Source organism: Prosopis cineraria, unplaced genomic scaffold (genome assembly GCF_029017545.1).
Source record: "Prosopis cineraria cultivar Desert tree isolate PC_DT_omini unplaced genomic scaffold, ASM2901754v1 PC1, whole genome shotgun sequence".
Lineage (NCBI taxonomy): Eukaryota > Viridiplantae > Streptophyta > Magnoliopsida > Fabales > Fabaceae > Prosopis > Prosopis cineraria.
In genome coordinates, this window is record NW_026555332.1 from 47658589 (window position 1) to 47681707 (window position 23119).

The window sequence follows — 23119 nt, forward strand, 5'->3', positions numbered from 1 at the left end:
ACTTGACATCATTTATTTAATCATAAACAGCAATATTTATTATTAAATTGCTAACTTTACTTGTTAATTTACTAACATCAGTTATAAATTACTGATAGGTCTTATAATTTACTAATGAATTGTAAATTACTAACAAATCTAATAATTTATAGTTGATATTAGTAAATTAACAAGTAAAATTAGTAAATTAACAACTAATGTTATTATTTATCTGGCAAACAAATATAATTTTAAGTGATATCAACAAATTAACAAGTGAAATAGAAAAATTAACAATAGTGATTTTACATAATAAATAAATGGTATTTTAGTCTTTTTATTGTTGAAATTATGTTTACTTTTAACCTCTTAAATTAAATTAAAATTTCAAAAAAATTATGATCCATTAATAATTAAGTGACATCTTTGATTTTTATTTAAAATTCTCCTTCATAAAACCTATAAAAGTACCACATGAACCCTCTGTAACTTGTCATGCATAACTCATGCGTTGATTCTGAGGGTGACCTTTGGCTTTAAAAAATAAACACCCAACACTTTAAATTATCTGGCATAGCATTCTCATTGTTAAAATAATTAAAATGCAACGTTCTTCACCTTAACTTGAAATACTCACAAATATTTATTACTAGTTAAATTATTTTCTCTCACGTCACATTAACAATTAATGTTTATTATTTAATGTTGGGTAGATAATATTACGTTTTAATTATTTTAAAAACAAAAATCTTATACTAAATAATTTTGGGTGCCACGTGTTTTTCAAAAATATTTTAAAAATAAAAAGGCACGTTTACTTTTTTTTTTTGTCTTGAACAGTATAGTCTAAAAAAAACTTTTAACTGTAATCTTGAAAGCGTGTCTTAACCACGTGAATTATATTTAAATTTTTCAATGGACATTCTATTATCAAGTCAACATCAATGTATATGTACAGTATTATAAAATTTATTAAAAACTGCATTATTTATCAACTCATACAGGGACAAATCCAAATATAGAGCCATTTGAGGGAGAATTTTAGTTATGCAGTTTTTAACACATATGTTGTCTTTTACTTCTTAAAGTATACTAAGCATTATTTTTAATTAATTTAAACAAATTGCAAAAAGCACACCAAAATAAAAATGGCCAAGTGTTCTTGACTCAACATAAAATATACTCTTCTAATTATATTTATAAATTACTTCTACCACATTTTATCAAAATAAAGAACAATTTTAAAAATTATTAGTTTTGTCTAACAATTTAATAATTTCTCATTTTTTCCCTATTAAATATACATGTTTTACCAACATTCTTTTTCTCTCTATCATCTAATAGGTAAAAGAGAAAAATCATAATAAAAATTTAATAATGTGACTTAAATAGGATCACATGGACCATTATTTTGTAATAGAAGTATCATTCTCTTTTGATTAGTAAAGAGTCAATATCCATCAGATAATAAATGAAACAGTGGTGTTTTATCAAATGGGCATTGAGTGGGTGACTTTGTGTTTATTTGGTTTTCAGTTTGTTTAAAGTTAGTTTAGTGAAAGTCAATTATTATAACAAAATTTGTGTTTGAATATATTTTTTTAACAGTTAGTTTGGCAGAATGAAAGTTATTTGAATTAATAAAAAAATTTTCTTTTGAAATATACTTTTAAATATGCAATGACTAGAAAAGACATTAATTTATGATAATTTATATTTTTTATTGTACAAATATAATATATTAGAAATATTTAAAAAATGTGAAACGAATTTAAAACAACATCAAATTTAATATTGGAAAAAATTATGTAATAAATAGTTAAATATTCATTAATATTGAATAGTTATATAATTAACCGTTCAATCTATAATATACAATTTAATCTTTAATAGAATCTCGAACCTTATTCATTTCTCTATTAGAAGCCATGTTTGAAATTACATTTGGAACTGATGATAAAAATGCATACTTATCATTATTATCATTAGTATTAACCATATTTTCATCCTTAAAATGCCTAAAGCTAGAATCAGTCATAGATTTTCTTTTAATAAAATTATGTATAGCCATTATTGCACCAACTATACGAACTTGCATCACAAATAGATAAATAGGCATGTGTCACAAGATTCCAAATATATTTTTCCAAACCCCTAAAAATCCTTTTAATTGTGGTCTTTACACTTGAATGATAATAATTGAAAACCTCATCATTGTTTGCAAATCTGGATGAATGCTTGAAATTTGCGAGGCGATACCTATAAGATTTATAAGGATCTAAATATCCACGTGATATTGGATAGCCAACATCCAGCAAATAATATTTACTTACCACTAAAAAATAGAAATTGTAGGATCTTAAAAATTATTTAAAATTAGATAAATATGAAATATACTTTAGGGTAGATGTGAAAAAAATCATGTTTGGCCTTGTGAGTACATAATCAAATAAATGAGCATCATGGGTAGTTCTTTCCCATCCAGCCATGATATAAGTGAAACACATATCCCAATCACATGTGGCATAATATTTTGTGCTGGAATACCTTTCTTTCTAATATATTTCCCTTGCTCTTCAACACTGACCATGCATAGGATATGTATTCCATCAATTGCTCTTATGTCATCTTTAAAGAATGGCCAATATTGTAAGTCACCTAAAATTTTTAGATGCATGTCTTGAAAAGTATGATCTTTTGGTTTGACAGATTCCTTTGTTAGCTTCTCTCATTTTTTAAATGACTGTGAACAATCTCTGATGAATGTTGAAATCGTTCTTATACCATCTCATTCCCTACCCCATGTCTAACAATATTTAGGAATACATCAACAATTTCATCAATCCCTATTATTTTGGTTGGACGTAGACCATGTCGCACCAATTCATCACAAAGTTAAAGAAAAAACATTATTTTCTATTCGAAACATGTTATAACAATGCTGAGGATGTCCTTATAAAATTTCTTGCACCCTTGTATAACCTGATTGTGAATTGGTTCTGTAAGGCTCTTTCAATAAATATGTTGAGTAATTAGATACTATTGCAGTAATAGCCTCAAACTCATCGTCTTTCACATGTACAAGTAATTATAATGAGCGAGACTTCATACTTTCATCCATAAAAATTGTATAACATAATTTAACAACTGTTACACCATTATTCATAACTTAACATAAAAACACATAAAACAAAAGTTAAATAACACAATTAGTTTAAAAACAAAGCTAACAAAATGACTGGCACTAACTAGGTTTAAAACATTAAGAAGGAAAGTAAGAATTGATCTAATATGCTTTCTTGCTCAAGCACTTTAAATAGGCCATTAATGCTCTTCTATTGTCCTTAAGGCCAATATGCATGTCCCTTGCGGTCTTATCTAGCAAGGCCACAAAACATTGTCCAAGAAGTGCCTCATCACAAGTAATCTCCTTAATTCCATAAAGTTCCTTTGCAACATCCATTACATGTTGATCAACTAGTTTTGTTCCACTCTCCATTGAATTAAGAATTGACTTTAGTGTTGTAACTCTATCCTTTTGTGTAGAAACTAAACGACTCACTAAATTAATCATTACAAGTACAAGACGTTTTCCTTTTTTGTTTTGACCACTTTCACCTCTCTTTTGCTTGCTTCCTGAATTAATACCACTACTGTATGCATTATTCAAGTTAACTCATCCAATTTAGTGGAGACCTCCTCCACATGCAAGTGACCCGTGCTACAATTGGTTGAAACAACCTTGTCAATTCATGTACATATGGAAATGGTCTATGTCTAAATTTTCTGTGCTCACGATTCTCCTGCACGTTTACAAGAACTGAGTCCAATATATTTACAAAATAAAACATCAAATATATAACATAATATATATAACTGTATACCTTAATCTTTTGATTCCACCACTCTTTTAGCGTTAATACAATATTCTTTTCGCTATCCCATCTAAACCGGTCCCTTTGTTTAATAGTTTGTCCCATACATTTTAGTATTTCCTCAAATTGTCCCATTTGTTTTTCAATTGCTCCTTATCAAAACTTCTAAAGCTTAATGCGTTGAACTATTGCATTAGTGCCTCCCAACCCCCCCTTTATAAGGTAGACCTTTACACTCATTTTTTGAACTTACTGGAAAGCTAATTTGATAAATAATTTGATCTTTTTAGTAGTCCAGGATGCCTTCTCTTTACTTATATTTACTATCAAAATGTCATATGCTCAATAATTAAGTTGGAAGAGTTAAAATATTTATACATAATATACATTGTGTCTCATTTTTTCCACTGAAGACCTCTCTTTGTATATTGCTAAAAAAAAAGGTGGCAATCACGTACAAGTATATTATGACTGATTTCTCCATTCGCATAACCAACCCACTTTGAATTATAACTTAAATTATGGAAAGTTTTATTTTATTAACATTTTAAAACCATATATAAATATTTTACATAGGCAAGCTTCATAGAGTGAGAGAAATAGAGGATTTGTAAACTAATGCAAAACAATGCTAGGACTGCTTGCTACCACATAACAGGAAGAAGATACCAAAGTAAAGGGAACACATCAATCTGCTCTTATGGTCATTTTGTATTCAATTTCTCTTTTGAATCAACTCAACATACTAACAACTTTAAACTAGATCTAGTCATGGCCTTTCCTTGTCTTACTGGATATCTTCCTTTGTCCAAGTTCTCACACAGTTATAGCCACGTAATTTGGTTAAAGACCATATTGGTAAAGAACTATAAATATTTATACTATAGTATAGACATGATTAAAAAGATAAAAGTTTCTGGACACTAAATATTTCACTCCTTATCTTTCAATTTCTATCTGCTATTAACTTAGAAAGCATAGATATGAATGTAAAATCAAGAAATAAGCTTGATAAAAAAAGAAACAAAAGGCCAGTACGAGCAAAATCAAAACTAAACAAAAGACCAGCAACACAGATTGAACATACATATGCTTCTTTTTCATATGTTAATGCAAAATAGAGGACCACCATTTCTAAATATAATAAAAAATGGTTGGAGTTTATCATACCTTGTAGATCAAAGAGTAGATCAGAGGAGGAGGTCGAAGTTTAACAAGATGGTTCGAAAGTTAGTGGTTGTACTCGACAAGTTACAGACCAAGGTGTTTTGACTTCTCTCATCTTTGAAACATCATCCAAATTTAAAAAGGAGCTTGATCCGTGAAATGTTCAAGGTAGAGATGAAGAAATGGGGCACTTGAATGTCAGGGAAGGATGACAAAAGAAGAGATGAGGAGCTTGGGGAAGGAAGAAATGGAGGGGCTCCAATCTGTGATCAGATGGTGGAGGAGACACAAAGGAATGAAGGAGGAGTGACGGAGGAGCGAGAGTAAAGAATTACGAGATAAGGATCCTAAAGCCTTGGTTGCATGAAAAGAATGAAAAAAAAATAAATGAAGGTATCATGGTTAATTGCAATGTTAGGTATTAGTTATTAATGCTCACATGCCCACATTTACATTTAAAAAGCTACAAAATGTATCTTTCAATTTTTTATATTTGAACCCAGTTAGGAAGTTCTTTATGAAAGCACGGTTCATCTAATAAAATAATTCCAAACAACTTTTCACATCCTAAAAGTAGAAAAGCACTTTTAGGATGTGAAAAGTAGATTTTCCAAACGCACCTTTTATCTACCGCATTTATTAAATGGGTCACCAAGGGAAAATGTAGAATATATGAAGCGGGGGACCTAAAAATTGAGTTGTCATTGGGGGTTACTGCCTACAACAAGAATAAAACATCATACCAAAATAAAGTATAGGAGAAGTTTGGTGCATACATTGCTAAATAATCCGATCCTCTATTGCCTTTATAGAAAATTCACAACTTCATTCCTATCCCATGCCAAATACTCTTTCCTACTTTTAAATGTAAGAGTTGATTAATTAATTTATGCATATTAAAAAATCAATCATTTGTAAAAACTATATATGGTTTTTCTAAAGCATTCATTATTTTAATCATTCCTACTAAATACCATGATTATTAAGTTTCTTAAATTACTATAAATAGTTTGAAAAAACAACAAAAATATAAGAGACAAATAAGACTAAGATCTTATATTAAAGATCAAAACAAATTTCTTGACTAATTTCTATATTTAAGATAATTGAAAATATAAACCTGCTATTATTTTAGATCTTACATTCAAGTTACGAAGAATTGATTCCAAATGAGGTAGTATGGCATGGAACCATCTCCCACGACGAGTCCACGACACCATGTTGGGTTATAGACTTATAGCACTTCCATCTCATAACCCACATCAAGTGATAATGAAGTTGTGATTTGACAGTAACAATATAGGCTTCACTGTCACTCTTCTTTATACCTCACTTCATTTTCTGCTCCTCAACATCACCTTCAACTTTAATAATATCAACATCAATTGCTTATTGCTTATATTGCCAATCAATAAAGTGTTCACATTGATAATGAAATCTGATTCAACTGCCTTATAAAATATAAGCCAAATCCTTCTCAATTGAATCAACTTTTACTAGTCGGTATTTTAATATTCAAGTAAGTGATATCTAATTGGTGAGCTTTATAACACCTCAACTTTACTAACTAAAAACTTAACCAATACTATGGTAATAAAAAGATTTAAACTAATAAAAAATAATTACTATGGTATAAAGATTTAAAGTCAATTATCAAATTTATTTTGTAAAGATGATTACGGTAGAAAAGAGCTAATCTATATTTTAAGAAACTATCATGGTTACAAAAATTTCATCTACTAAAATAGATATTTAGAACCTAGCCTTGGTAAAAATAATTAAACTAGTTAAAAAGGCTACGAAAGTTATAAAATTTAAAATCATAAATAACACCCTATCATAGTAGAAAAAAATCTACCCTGGTAGATAGAAAAGAATCTAAAATAAATGAATATTTCACTCAACAAAAGTCTAGGCTTCTTAAAGTTTAAAGACACGTACATCACATCTTACCATAAATACTCAAATATCTATTTCAATAAATGTCTCAATACTTAAAATTTTATATTTAAAATATTTACCCCAAATAGATCCATTAAGAAACTTCTACGTTAGGCCTCAACTAACAATACCCTTTTCAGTCATCAATAAATAATAACAATTTCAAAACTCAACTCAAATGACAAATGAGACATATACTGGCAAATGATTATTCAACAAACTAAAATGAGACTTAAAGCTTACTCAATCTAAGCCTGAAGCTCCCAGATGCTTCCCCTTTGTGCCGTTAAGCCTACCTAAAATGTTGATGAGAGGAGTGAGCACTAACGTTTCAGTAATCTAAAGTTTAACCATACATGCACAACCCACAACCACGTAATTATACAACCAATATATAAGTGAGTTCACGATAATCATTCAGTTATAACATAAGAATTTCATATGACATAGCTTATAACAAGTCAATATGCAATACAACTAATCCCCCTTGTTACTCTATCCATCCTTATTCTGCTAACTGGAATCATAGGCTTAAATATGGTCTAACCTACATGCTGGACTAACCAAACTTCTCCGATGTTTGAGATATACCTGGCCAAAGGAACAGAGCTTAAGCCCAAACTATGACTCCCTTCCTTAAATAACCCAACCAGGAGGTGTCACTATCCCACGTTCCCTCTTTACAAACCTGGCCAGGTAAGTATTGAGAAACGGGGCTCTGAAAAGAAAAGGCCAACCACTATGTGTGCAGTGGAGGTAAACCACATGGTTATTGAATCATATATACATGCACATCGTCTTCTTATCAACCCATCCCCAATGCATCTATACCACACATGTACAGCATGTAGATCACATACAATATATTTTGTTCAATTAACTCAAATTACAAGCATGCTTGAAAGAAATCAACTACACTTAAAAAAACATATAATTTCCATCAATTAAAAATTATTGATCTGCATTCACGAGCATTTTTGAAAAGAATAAAAAAAAAGAACACTAACAATTATACATAGCTAATATACATGCATGCTTAACAAGATTCAAATAACATCAAAATTTTCAATAAATAAATTTACAGTTTTATGCGTTCGTTCATATAGCGTGTGCACACATATGAAAAAAAATTTGAGTTACTTATTTTTCTTGAGCTTATAAGTAATAACATAATAATTAAAAGTATGATCATAAAAAGTCTCAAATAATTCTTGAATTATTTGATTGTTGAACTTTGCCCTCCCTCGCGCTCGCGCTCACATCTGCTGTCTCTCACACTCTCACTGTCGCTGTTGGGAGAGGAATAATTTTTGAATGTGTGTTTTTGTATATCTAAGGTAGGTGATATATATATATATATATATATATATATATAGGATAATAGGTGTGGGCCGTTTTTCTCGCCATCCAGTTTGTTCCATTGATATACATTACATTATATTTTAATTAATTAATATATATTGTTACACCCGCCTATTCTCTTTCTCTTACACTCATGCACACATATCATTTTTATTTTCATTATTTGATCTTTAAAATTAAACGCTCATAATTTATTTTATTTTAGCTAAATCTTCTTTTCTCAAATAATTATTATAAATTTTAATTACTATGAAATAATATCATTCATAGATTTCATAATCAATTAATTTTCTTTCTTAAATTATTTTATTTTTTTAACTTTAAATCTTCAATAAATGTTTGATAATCTCTTGTGCCTCAAAGTTCCTTCATATATCTCAAATTGTTTATAACTAATTTAGAGATAGAAATTTAAAATGTTACAAGCTTCACCTAAGGTTATTTTAAAATTCTAAAAGATTTAAATAATTTTAATAAATTATTTAACACACACAAAGTTGTTAATAGGTGCTCATAAATTGGATGGAATGTTATTAATTAACACATCACGTGCATCATGTCTTATATTTTACATCGTTTTTTAATTAAAAAAAAAACAGTCCCATCCAAATCCGTTCATGCCCTCAGACTTGACTCGGCCTGGCCCAGATTATTAGGCTGGATCGAATTCGGCGGGCCAACTGGACTTTTCAAACACTAGTAACAGTGAGACTAATTGAATCCAGCCTATCTTAGTCAGTTTCATCAACCTCAACTATATCACATTGATAAAATTGATAAGGGTTATTATTGATATTCTTTAAGGTGAGGGTTCAAATTTTGAAAAATAAAAGATGTGATAATTAAAATGACTTTAAAGATGTCATTCCATGAATACCCATAACCATCTTAAGGTCTGCAACATCGAGATTCGAGTTTTGTCTAAGGCGAGTAATAAATTCAGAATACTTCAAAATATCGAACGATCTAGTACCAAAAAAAAATTCTCAACCATATCACAAAAGCTAGGCCAAAAAAGAAAACCACATCACAAAAAGCATGCACTTGCCACTTACCTGAATCATATTTTATTAATCGAAGGGGAAAAAAAGAAAAGAAAAGAATCGTATCTCATTAATTACCAGAATCTCCACATTCACATGACCTGAAATTTGAAACGTAAATCACAAAACATGTTTGAATTTTGACTCAGCGCAAATCATGCCCTATAATTTTAAAAATTTAAAATATTGGTCACATTATAAAATTATACAGAGTAAAATTATTTTAAAATGGTAATCTCTATAGATATTAAAAGTCTTAATAATTTAAAATAGGAGACATGATAATAAAATTATTTTAAATTATATAAATGACATTTTAATTTTTCAAAATGTTATAATTTTTCTAAAGTCTTTAAAATTGCCATTTATAGCAATTCGTAAGCTTGTATTTAAAATTATGATATTACTCAAGTGTTGCAAATAACAATTATCATTTACAAGTTTTATTTTAAGATTCACATTTTTTTTTTAAATTACAAGAATTCAACAACAACTTGTAAGTTTGAATTAAGGGTAATTTAGTTATTTATATTAATTTTTTAATAATAAAAATTTTTTAAGGACTTAAAAAAATTATGGTATTTTAATAAATCAAAATGTCATTTACATAATTTAAAAAAAATTATTATCATTTTTTTAAAATATTAGTCACTAAATTTTAAAATAATTTTAATCTCTATAATTTTATTTTTTAAAACATAGAGACAAATATTTGGAACAATTAAAACTATAGAAAATAAATTGTGTCAAGTAATAGTTCATAAATTTGGTCATAATAAAGCCCAAACTATAAGGAACGAGTTAAAATGAATCAATGTCTAAAAATTAGGTTATAACTAAATCAAAATTATGTGCATTAAATATTTTTTAAAAAAATTACAAATTACGTTATACCTAATATAAAATTATAATTACAATCCTGGCACAAAAGAATATAATTGTGACAATAAATTTATAAAATAAATAAATTTTATATTTTGCAATGAGGAATAATCACGAGAAAAAGAATTAAGAAAATCTTTAAATAATGAAAAGAATAAAATACCCTAACTTTTCTTTTATTTTATCTTAATTATAGATGGTTCTGTTATATTTTTGAAACACTTGTGAACTTTTCAAAATATAAATAGTTATAAAACATAAATATTCCTCCATTTTCAAAATGTCATTTTTATCTATCCAAATATTTGTTGGCCATTAAATTATATATATTAGATCAAAATGCCTCTTATTTAAATATAAATATTGTTTACAATCATTCAAATTATCAAAAAAAAATTAATGCGCGCGCACATATATGTATGTATGTATATTTTTTTATTTATATTTTAAACTTTTAACCTAGACAAACGTATTTAGTATTTTTTAAAATTTAAATATATAAATAATGATTTAATATAATAAATTACTCTAAATAATTTATATTTATGTTTTTAAATTTTATTAATTTTAAATTTCTTATTTAAATAATGACAAAGTTTTTTAAAATTTTTAAAATTGGAAGAAATAGCAGAAAATTAAATTATAAAGGTAAAATTATAAATTTAAAATTTTTAACATAATTATAGATAAAAATGTAATATTTTAAAATTTTTAAGTGTAGGTTTTAAAAATAAAAAAAAAATCTCTTTAATTGAAACGAAATAGAAAAGTGATCACTGTATTTTACTCAAGCAGAAAAAAACAAAGTGAAAGTGAGCACCGAGGGAGCACACAGGAATTAAGAAGCATTTGGTTTGGGCTTACTTGTATTGACCACAGATAACCACGTAGACAAAAAAAGAAAACAATAACAGAAACTGTGGGTCGTTCTTCAAAAGCTGTAAGAAACCAAAACCATGGGCAGTTTTTTCCGTCGCTCCCACCCCCCATAAACAATACCGCTTATTTCTCTCTTTCCATGATACTATGTACTATTACTATCCTATATCCTCCCTCTCGCCTTCCTCGGATTCATCTCGTTTTTCTCCAATCCTTCAAGAATCTGTATTCTGTAGTAGTAAAAGCAGCAATCTTTCTGGGCCTTGGCTCAAGTAACGGTTGATGTCAGTGTTCCGTTGCTTACTTATTTAGTCTTGCACCTATTGTTCAGCAATTCGATCAACGGGTACGTTCTCGTCGAATGTTACCAGATTTGATTATCTAGGCCATTCGCAAGTGTTGTTTGGATATTTGTGAATTAGTTGGTTCATGTGTTGATGGAAACCAATGGACTAGGTGCTGGAATGTTCTCTAGCATCAGTTCTGGGTTGCTTGTAGCAGAGGACCCCTTACAGCAGCAGCAGCCGCAAAACTTGTCTAATCCTCAAAATCCTCGTCCTATGCATCATTCTCAAATGGTTTCTTATGCTTCTTCCCACCATGAAACTGATATTCCTCAAGCACCGTCCCAACAATCGATCAAGCATGGGCACCCCTATTCGGCTAAGATGAATCAACAAATGCCTCTCAGTGACGATGATGAAGCCGTGTTCGCGGCAGAGGACAACGTCAGCTCCGGTGATAAGAGGAAAGTATCGCAGTGGCACAGAATGAAGTGGACGGACACTATGGTCAGGCTCTTGATAATCTCGGTTTATTACATTGGCGACGAAGGTGGTTTGGAAGGGGCTGATAAGAAGAAGCCTGCGGGTCTGTTGCAGAAGAAGGGGAAATGGAAATCGGTGTCGAGGGCTATGATGGATAAGGGGTTCTTCGTGTCTCCTCAACAATGTGAGGACAAGTTCAATGATTTAAATAAGAGGTACAAGAGGGTGAACGATATTCTGGGTAAAGGAACGGCTTGCCTGGTTGTGGAAAATCACAACTTGTTGGAGACCATGGACTTGTCAACGAAAAGGAAAGAAGAAGTTCGAAAATTGCTCAATTCTAAGCATCTTTTCTTCAGGGAAATGTGTGCTTACCACAATAGTTGTGGCCATGGCGGCACTGGTGGGCCGCAACAACAATCCCCAGAGATGGGAGCAGAACCATCTCAAGCGGCACAACCGCAACAACACCAGCGGTGCTCCCACTCATCGGAAGTTGGGATGGCGAGTTTGGGAAAGCCAGAATCAGAAGGACTCAAGATTTCGAAAGAGGTGAGCAGGGAAGAGGATGAAGATGACGACGACGATGACGATTCAGAGGATTCCTCTGATGAAGACGAAGAGTCAGGAGAAGGCGTTTCAAGGGGCAATAAAACTGGGAATGCACATGAAGACGAGGATGAGACTTATGAAGGAAGACCACCGACGAAGAGATCAAGAAAAGAAGATTCTTGGGCTTCGTCTACGTTAATGCGGGAAACGAGCAATGAAGTGATGGGCGTGTTGCAAGATGGAGGGAGAAGCGCGTGGGAGAAAAGGCAATGGATGAAAAGGAAAGTGATGCAATTGGAGGAACAGCAACTGAGGTACGAGGTAGAAGCTTTTGAGCTGGAGAAGCAGAGGCTGAAATGGGCGAGGTTTAGCAGCAAGAAAGAGAGGGAAATGGAGAGAGCCAAGCTGGAGAACCAAAGGAGGCAGCTGGAGAATGAGAGGATGGTTTTACTATTACGCCAGAAGGAGCTTGAGCTATTGAGTCAATCTTCACCATCACCTACCACAGCAGCAGCAACATTCTTCTAGCTAAAGTGGTAGATATGTGGAGGATTACAGACAGAATATAAATATGTCGTGAAAGTGGTTCTATCACATATAATGTATCACGGTTCTCCCATCCTCTTTTTTTTAAATGAAATGGCAATATGTTTGAAACTTCGAATACGTGTACATGTATATTGTAAGAAACACATTGTCATCTTCAGGTTATTTGTGAACTTGTAACTGTAAGGAGAAGGATTAAGAAGTAATGTTATATTTCCAGAGATAAAGTGAAAGCAAAGGAAAATGAAAGGTAATCATCCAAAGAAGCCATCAATTAGTTCACTAGAAGTTGCTGCAGTAATTAATGCCATACGCAGAACTGATAATGAGTAGAAGGGAGCTACCAGCTACTTGATAGAGAATGGAGGGAACCAAATGAAATATATCTTATCACTATGTCTATCGAAATTTTAGGACTTCGTTTTATGGGAGAGGAGAACAAGCGTTTTTTGGGTGATGCTTACTTAAGCTGGAACTTAATTTGATTTTGAATTATTAAATCATTAATATTGTTTTATATGGTTATGTTTCTAATAAATATAAATTTCAAACCATTAATATTATTTTATATGGTTATGCATCTTTTTTTGACCAGATTATATGGTAATGTTTCTAATAAAAATAAAGATTGATAAAAGAAAAACACGCCCGGTGGGACTCGAACCCACAATCGCCTGATTAGAAGTCAGGCGCCTTATCCATTAGGCCACGAGCGCTTTCGTTGTCCGAAAGCATGTTATATTTAAATTACCATATTGGAATCCGTATCACCTACATTACATTAGTGTAAAATCATAAATATAATATATAAATTCAGAGGAATAAAAAAAAAATTATAGAATATCTAAACACTCAAAATCTGGTATTACAGGAGCTGATACGTTCCCCCTAAACACACAATATGTTATTGCAGAAATCATGATCCAAGAGGAAAAAAAAAAAATGATGTGATTGTGATTAATTAAAATAAATGGAATAATTAAATATAAAAAAGATCTGATGGAGCGACGTGGAGTTGGAATGAATTGATGATCACCTGTTCCTGTACGGCTCGGGACAGCAATTTGACTGTGAGAAGGCCAACTGACAATAGCACTGTCCGAATTCAATGCAACAACAAAGGCTGCTTGTCTTTGTCGCCCCATTATCCACATTCCCCGTGGGACACAACTGACTAAATCAAATCACGCGCTCCTCCTCGTTTCTCACCACGTCAAGGTTTTGTTTTAACAAAGTACCACAGTTTTACTAAAACTCGACACTTCGCTAAGCATGCACTGACAGCTTTCAACGTAACTAACATTTAACTTTAAAATTTAACTGGTGATTTTTGTTTCTCAACTGCAATCAAAAGTTCACAGATGACGTTAATTTTAATTTAGAAATAATTTTATTTTTTAACTTTAAAATTTTGCATCACCCATAGCCCTAGAGTTAATTATTCGTTAGTAAACTCATATAAATTTTTAAAATATTTTTAATAATAAAATATAATAATAGAACTCACTTAATTTTTTATTATTTTTTTAAAATTAAATGTTTAAAATATCCTTCAACTAAATAATAAGGGTGAGAATTACTCATAAAGTTAAAAAATGATTGTTTATATCTATCAATTGTTAAAATTTTCCATTCTATCACCCTTCTTTCTATTATGTCAATTTTCACATATAGCACGATTGACATTTGAAATTTTTATTATTTTTATTAAGTTCTAGCATTTTTTAATATTTTTTTATTATTTTAAAACATATCCCTCTCTCTTTGACGAAGCAAGTGGAGTAATAGGCAAAGCACCTAACAAGCCAATTATAGTTTTGTTATCTTGTGAATGACCAGGCTAAAAAAAACATTCGAAGCATGTTGCTACTATGGTTGGTACAGTTTCAGCACCATTTAACAATGACATATTTGAAGGCAATGTTATGAATTATGATAGAAAAATTGAGTTTGAAACCATCAAAGAGATCTAGCATAAAATTTAATTTTTTACAAGTTTGAATAGAGACTCACCCAGAGGTGTAGTCCAAACCTTGAAAAAACTTATTTACAATTTTAAAAAAATTGTGAAATCCATTAAAAATATTTAAAAAAATTAAATATGAGTCCCACTAAAGGTGAAATTTGATGGAAAAGATAGCAAGATGATGAAATTAAAAATTTTAGTAGTTAAAATATATTAATGATCATTTCTTGACTTTATGGGCAATCCTAACTCTTTTCTCTTAATTGAGGGGCATTTTAAACTCTTAATCTTATAAAAAAATGGTGAGACCTACTAAAAATTATTAAAAAAATTAAATGTAAATTATATTAATGGTGAAATTTAATGGAATAGACTACAAGGTGATGAAATTAAAAATTTAAGCAGTTAAAAAATATAAATGATCTTTTCTTAACTTTAAGGATGATTCTAACTTTTTTTTAGTTGAGAAGTATTTTGAATCTTTAATCTTTTAACCAATCATTATCAACCACTTCACTATATACAGCTTAACTCAAAAATTGTTCAACTAGCGCCCACCTCGGCATAACACACACACACACACCCACACATAATTGTTTACAAATCCCATCATGTAGAATATTTTGAGTTATTATTGATTCAAAATAACCTTTTGTAAATTTAAGAAAAAAAAAATATAACCATTTGTCTTTATATATATATATATATATATAATGTATTTTAAAATTAATTTCTAAAATTTTTTTCATTGTTTTAAATTTTTAAAATTTTATCCAGCGGCAAAGCTTGAAGGAACAAATAATTGCACTTCTCTTTTTAAGAAATATTTTTTTCTTTTTTACTCTAGTATTGGTTAGTGTATGTTGAATAATTATGCACAAGAAATTATAGATTAACTGTGAATGAGTGTAAAACTGAAAAAAACAAATCAATTTTTCATGAGACTTTGAAAAAATGAATTTCCTTAATATTTGCAAAACATGTTAAAAATATCTTACATTATAAAAAAAAACTCGTACAAATTATACCATCTACACAAGTCATACACAACTCAGTAATTCAGATTTCATACAATAGTTATCATACCTAGTAGCGATAAAGAACTCAACACTAGACTTGGATCAACCATGTAAGTTTCAGAACTTCCATTGTCAAACATGAATTGAATTGGAACGTACTGGAGCTGTGAATAATATTGCATCCTAGCTTGACAATGGTATCAGATAGACTATTCGTTCATTGAGCGACTATATCATAATTTAATGGGAAAAAATTGGCAAGCATGTTCCTCTGATAATTTAAGTTTGACAGCCAGTAACAACTGCATTCACATTCCTTTCCCATGCACAAAATGTATATCTAGCTACCAAACCCAGAGGAAAATAACCTCTAGTGCCAGCAGAATGATCTGCCTGCTTTCAAAATTATGGGAATTGAGCAATAAAGGAAAACCTAAAACTGTTCTGGAAAAATGCAATTTTAATCTTCAAGCTCGATAATCTTAACCACAGATGCATCACCAACTTTCTGGCAAACAACCACTCGATCATGTGACTTTATAACTCCTGCTGCTTTTCCATGATCAAGAGCAATTTTAAGAATAGATTCGTTTGTTGCACTTGTTGACTCCGCCTGCAGGCATGGAGCATTAAGATCAAATTCTGGGAACACTATGATTAATGGCAGCATCATGAGTCATAAATGGCATTATAAGATTTGACAGTGAAAGTGATCATCAGTAAAATGGTTTATCCATTCAAACTTATCCCGAGTCTCTCTTGTTCATTCATACTTTTTCAAAGAACAATTAGCAAGGACACAGTCCTCAGTCCAGCTCTTCTGTACCTTGACCTAAATTCAGCAACTAATTCCTTCTCAAAAAAAAAAAAAAAAACCAGGCAGGGATAATCTGATGAAAGTACTGAAAATAGAAATCCCATGAAAACAGTGACTTACAGGATGTCGAGGATCAGCAAGCATGGGAAAGAGACCCCTTACTATAAGGGATTGCCTTGCCTGTGTCACAAATGTAATTCTTAATTTTGGATAAATCGACGACCCAAAACAAATAGATACAATGCATCAATAATATAATAGTTCATTGGAATAAGCAAGTGCTAGAAACCACACTAATAAATCATATCATCTTAATAGTAGTATTATGAAACGACCGGTCTTACAATATAAACAGAAATCATAAATGGTTAGGAGTTTGTCATTGTTTAAGAGCCATCTCATTATATGTTGTCATAATCGTTCCAAGGTTATCCTGTAGTTGATCTCTACTTCAAGAGTAAAGTACTAATTCATGGGGCTCAAAATCCTATCTTCAGCCTCTAAGTTCTGCCAACCATATACCACATATTTGCTTTTACGCTAAATTTCAACTAGTTATGTAAATGACATTATGTGTATATGATCTTTCCAGCAAATGGGTGGAAGTTAGTCCTGAACAAAAAAGAAAAAGCGAAAGAAAAAAGAACCAGTTGCTATTATTTAACCGTTCAAAAGCATATGAGAGTTCAGCTAGGGGCCAAAAAAAAAAAAAGTTCCTAGAACCTATTTAAACAAGTGTATACTGATCATTGCTAACATCATATGTTCATGGTGATCCTTCTATAGGAACCTTATTAGCTACTGTTAAGAGAGCTTAATCTGTCAAAAGGAGGGAGGGAAGTCAGTCCCACCTATTGACAGCAAAAAGAAAAGTAGTTACAGCAGATTCAAAAGTCAGGAACTAACCTCAAAAGCTCCACTAAAGCTCCACTTAAGCTGATTGGTCTTGAGTCGGGGGATCACAACAGAGAGAACTGGCATTGTTGGCCTATATTTCGCAATCAATCTGAAAAGTACATGCAACAAGTTTAGAAGTCTCAAAATGTTCTGAAATAAGTGGAGATATCAAAAAGGAAAAAATGTTGCATTAATATAACACATTGTGTTGATTGCCACATTGAAAGCAACCAGCCAAAATCAACTTTCCAACATGAACATAGTCTAATCTATTAATTCATTGATAAAGTACCTTGCAGCCCTTCCGGATGAAGTGAAGCAAATGATGACAGAGGCCTTCACCTTAATAGCAGCCCGTACCTAAGTAGATAAATAGTTGTAAATAAGAAGCCTCCTTTCAATAATACAAGAATATCAAACACCATGACAACCAAGCAAAACCAACAGAGTTAACCTTCGTTCTTGAGAAATAAATCATGCATTAAAAGTTACTATCACTAATAATGAAATAAATAGCATTAAGAAAATGAACAAACCGCAGAGGATGCAATAGATTCCAAGTGGGTCATCGGTTCTCCAACAAATTTGACAGTCTTCTTAAAATATAGGTCTTGATTGAAAACTTTCTCAGCCTACATTATGCAGACAAGAGGAAAATGAAAAGGCAGAGAAAATATCAGCAAGATTGCAATAATTCTCAGACATTGGCAGTTGAATTAGTTCATATCATTTTCAATGTATAATATTTCATAAGTATGTCTAGTCTGGTCCATTTATCAAAAGGAGGGGCTCCATAGAATAAAAAAAAATGCATGCATTAGACTGGAGGACCATCAACCACAAGCTCATAATCCAACATAAAAAAACCTGAAGTTTGATCAAAAATCCAAAGTATCAAATATAAACAAACATAATAAGCAAACTATACAATGAACTTACCTCAGCACAAATCTTTCCAACAGTAGAAATGGTCTCAACAGGGTATAGACCACGCAAAGTCTCAGCACCCAGAAGTATTGCATCACTTCCTGCATTTATTAAACAATTAAGCAAAAATAACTATTTTGAAATTGGCCTAAATATATAACAATGTATCTGCACAGACTAGATCATTGAAAAGGAACAAAATCTGAATAATATAATACCAATGTTTCCTAATGTCACAGCAATCACCAATAGTAGGTTAGTGGACAACATGTAAAACAAATATCAGAAGAACACTGGAATCCTAATGGGAAAAGTGAACGAGCCAAAAAATTTCATAAAAGAGGAATTCAACCAAGATTGGATAAGAAAATTTTCATGTCTGATTATGATTTACAGGGTTACTAGCCAACACACAAACTAGTGGTAACATCAACTTAACAAGGAGTATCACGATAGGGGCTTACCATCTAAAACGGCATTGGCAACATCAGTGGCTTCTGCTCGAGTTGGTCTTAAGTTGCCGGTCATGCTATCCACAACACGTGTAAGAACAGCAGGCTTCCCAGCCATGTTACACTTGTAAAGGGCAGACTTTTGAAATAGAAATACCTACAAAAATGTGTAGGCAATTGATTAACATCTATAGATTCTCCAAAGCAATCAGTCCTAACAATACATGACATATACAGAATGCACGAACTTCAAAGCTCAAAAAGTCAATCAAAATGAATAAACACTTGGGAAGCAACCTTCTCAGGAGGAAGATCTATGCCCAAATTTCCGCGGGAAAGAATAATACCATCAGCCTCTTTTAGGATTTCATCAAAATGGGTCAAGCCCTAGAAAACACAGATGAAGAGACAATATCCAAGTCGGTGTTGCCAGTAAGATTTACAGAGAAATAATAGTTTGTCTAATATATCATTAAGGAAAGAAACTCACCTCAACATTTTCAATCTTTGCAAAAATTTGGGTCTGACTGAGATCACCTAGCTTAGAAAACAGTTCACGGGCCTGCATTGAATGAATATAAAATTCTGTAAGTCAAAAGCCTGAAGCAGATTTAATATAAATTAGAAGTTATAAATGCAAGCTTGAAATCAACAGCAGTATTGAATGTAAAATGCACATTACCTCACGAACATCTTCTGCATGCCGAGTGTATGATAATGATAGAAAATCAATTTTGTTTTTAGCTCCCCACGTGCTTATAACCTTAAAAAAAAAATCCAAGGATAATTTAATGAACCTGCAATACAGACAAATGCAGCATGTGGAATCATGGGTAGTAACTAATTATGAATGCAAGATAACAGCAGAAATTACCTCCTTGTCTTTCTCAGATAGAGTAGGCAAATCAATATGAACTTGGGAGGCATGCAGAGTAAACAATGCCCCAGCCAATGTTGCCGAGTTCTTTATCACACAAACAACATCTTGCCCTTTGACTTCTGATACCTACAAAATTTTCAGTCAAAATTGATCATGCAAACACGATTTCAAGAGTAACTGATTTTGGCTAGGGCCTTTGGCCACAACTGTTTCGTACTTAAAAGTCATGCTTACAGAAGCACAGCAAATGAATGCTTGCATAACACAAAATCAGTGTACGTAAGTTAAAACCAGTGATTGTTGCAGTTACCAAAGCAACCAACTCAAACTGAACCAGATAATTCAAGGAAAGACACAGTAATATTACAAGTACACAACTAAAAGATATACGGGATATTTTTTTGCCTTCTGAGCTGAACACTTGTTACCACATACCTCTAGCCATACAGAAGTTGTTTCACTTCCAGTGAACAAGTATTGACCAACAAATAAGGTGTCTCCCTTCTTTACAGCCTGTAAATAACAAAAGTGAACATAAAAAATCAAGGTTCAAATTAATGGACACATTGCATAGAAAAGAATAAAATTGACTGACTATCATAGAAACTAGAATTAGAAGAATGAGGAATCAGCATAATTGTGCGATCAATGAGTTACAATTGGAATAAGAAACTCAGCTAAAGTTATTTCAAATTACACAGAAAAAATTTTGGGCCAATACAGATATTTGGACTTGTTTTGAAATCAGCTAAACGCTGGAATTTGCTACTTCTAACATGAATAGCAAAATTGAAATTGAAAGATGACTCAAATATCTTTGAAAGATGGGATTTTGATTGGGCACAATCAGACATCACATATTTTTCCAGCCCAACAACACAAGGCATTATTAAGGAAAGTAACTACTGACTTCAAGCATACACTCCAGGGGCAAAGGGGGTGCAGAGAGATAAAAATTTAAATTGTTGCAAGTTAAAATTCACTCTGACAATAGAAGATACGTAGTATGTCACATCATATCAGGATAAAAACACGGAGGACGGGAATATCAATGAACCTTTGCTAGTCCATCAAAATTAATAGGCAAAATCTCTGAAGTGGCTTCCTGTCCCTGGTCTGGGGTTAGAACCACCAGGCCATCTGCCTGAAGCGAAATAGCTTTCTCGGTCTTGTTTACAACCTGCATCTCTGCACCCACCGTGTCCAGCATAACCTGATAGTGCCAAAGAGTAGCAAAAGTCAACATTTTATGCATTAAAAAAATTTAATAAGGGAAACTCAAAAAAAAAAAAAAAAAAGAAAGAAAGAAAGAAAGAAAAAAGAAAAAAAGAAATCCATATGCATCACGCAATCAGAATATACTTGTTCTTGCTACACAACAGTAAAAAGCTAAAGACAATGCCTTATTTACTTCTTGTTAAATAGAATCAACGAGCCAAAGAATCATTGGTTGGCATGCTTTCAGTCACCTTTATCTCATCTAGCAAGCCCAGTTGTAAGAGCGAAAGATAGGATACTATCTGTCTAAAACATCTCCAAGGAAATGAAAAAAGGTCGAAGAAAACTTACGGCACAAAGCTTCTTAGTACTCTTGATGGCAGCCTTCAAATTCTCCAGCGTTTCCTGGTGGTATTCCGCGTCACCCCAAGAAAAGTCGAAACGAGCCACTGCAAGAAACAATCGAAAGCGCGAATAAAGTTTCACTCTATGACTGAAAGCCGAAAACAGAATGTTAGTCGCGTACAAATTGAGAGCAAGACAGCTTTATAAGAACTTGCTCTCACGAGCATAAGTAGAACCAAACGAGACCTATGAATGACAATCAAGTAACAAAAAATCGTCTAACCAGACATTCCAGCTTTGAGACAGCCAGAAATAGCATCTACTGATCGAGATTTAGGACCCAGTGTGCCGACAATTTTTGTCATTGCAGGAAAGAAACTCTGTAGAATTGAAGAAAGGAATCAAAACACAGAAAGAATACAAAAAAATAAAAATAAAATAAAAGCCAATGAGAAAATCGGCTCCATAAAAACCACGACGGATCCATCTAAACTGAGATTCGACAAATATTTTTCAACTGAGAAAGCGGCGATTAGAAACAAGGAGGGGGGGGGATAAAACTTACAGCTTTGGATGGCTCCAGAATGGAGGCCATCCTGATGGGTTCCTCAAGAAGCAGGTGAGAGGAATGCATATTTGGTAGCGAACAAGCAGGGGAGGCAGCTAAGAGGGTCTGCGGAGAGGAAGAGTTTGGAGGAGGAGAGGCGTGCGTGAAGAGTCCGAACACTGTCGAATTAAGGAAAAGAATTGAGGTCCTGGGAATATGCCCAGGCGCTTTTTACTTTTTAGTTTTTTACTGACCCAGCCTCGGTTTACTTTTCAATACTGCGCCGAAACCAGTCTTCGTTGGAGACTTGGGGGGTTCGGGTTTGACATGGATGTCGATTTGGTATCATTTTCATTTTTCGGTTCTCAATTTCAATATATATTAAAATCAAACATTTAAATTTAATATTGAAAAATATCAGGAAACGTCAGTTTTTCAAATAAATAACGAATTGATATCCGCATGGGAATCTGGACGACAGGATAAGATTCAGATATTTTAGAATTTTTATGGAAAAATATATGTCGTTTAATTGCTAAACGAGTAATATTATATTGCATCATATGATATTTAAAATAGAAGAAATTAAAATTAAAATCAAGTATTAAAAAAATAATGATATGAATGGGAATGAAATTGAGAGCGTGGATGCGGTGCAGCGAAGGGAAGAGAAACGGCGCGTGGAGGGGAGGGAGGGTGGATGGAGGTGTGTGGGGTGGGTAGGCACGTGAGAAGGGGAGGAAGGCATGGTTTTAGCTGGAAACTGTGGGCTCGGCCAGCCGCATGTTTATATCTTGCATGCCCACTCACATGCCTCCCACTCTTCTTTTTTCACCTTTCCTCAGGCCAAGGACTACAGTTCAACCTCTTTCTCTGTGGGCCGTCAATATGGGAAAATTACCTGCTCACCGGTCTTTCCCCGCTTCCTATGCCTCATTTCTTTTCTTCTACTTTGCATGCGCTTCGCCTTATTTGACTCCAAAGTCACTGGTTTCCTGTTTTGCCTGCCATTGCCTCCAATCCTGGATTGCGGGTCTGATTTCCTCATAAGCCCACCC

The 23119-nt window shown here is 32.2% G+C and overlaps 2 protein-coding genes and 1 non-coding gene across 3 annotated transcripts; 1 reads left to right on the plus strand and 2 right to left on the minus strand.

The window, feature by feature from the left end:
• The first annotated feature begins 11268 nt into the window (after positions 1 to 11268).
• Positions 11269 to 13111, plus strand: LOC129321961 (uncharacterized). Its single transcript, XM_054967978.1, has one exon. It carries the CDS (start codon positions 11566 to 11568, stop codon positions 12973 to 12975), a length of 1410 nt encoding a protein of 469 aa, XP_054823953.1. The 5' UTR covers positions 11269 to 11565; the 3' UTR covers positions 12976 to 13111.
• A 525-nt stretch (positions 13112 to 13636) lies between these two features.
• On the minus strand, positions 13637 to 13709 carry TRNAR-UCU (transfer RNA arginine (anticodon UCU)). Its single transcript has one exon. It is a non-coding gene; the product is annotated as a tRNA-Arg (tRNA).
• A 2485-nt stretch (positions 13710 to 16194) lies between these two features.
• On the minus strand, positions 16195 to 22257 carry LOC129287905 (pyruvate kinase 1, cytosolic). Its single transcript, XM_054924175.1, has 16 exons — positions 22080 to 22257; positions 21798 to 21894; positions 21521 to 21618; positions 21009 to 21164; positions 20387 to 20464; positions 19946 to 20077; positions 19754 to 19834; positions 19562 to 19633; positions 19369 to 19458; positions 19084 to 19228; positions 18632 to 18720; positions 18229 to 18324; positions 17985 to 18052; positions 17702 to 17801; positions 16916 to 16975; positions 16195 to 16591 (listed from the first exon to the last, which is right to left on the minus strand). The coding sequence occupies exons 1-16, from the start codon at positions 22146 to 22148 to the stop codon at positions 16439 to 16441; spliced, it is 1584 nt and encodes a 527-aa protein (XP_054780150.1). The 5' UTR covers positions 22149 to 22257; the 3' UTR covers positions 16195 to 16438.
• Between the last annotated feature and the right edge of the window lie 862 nt (positions 22258 to 23119).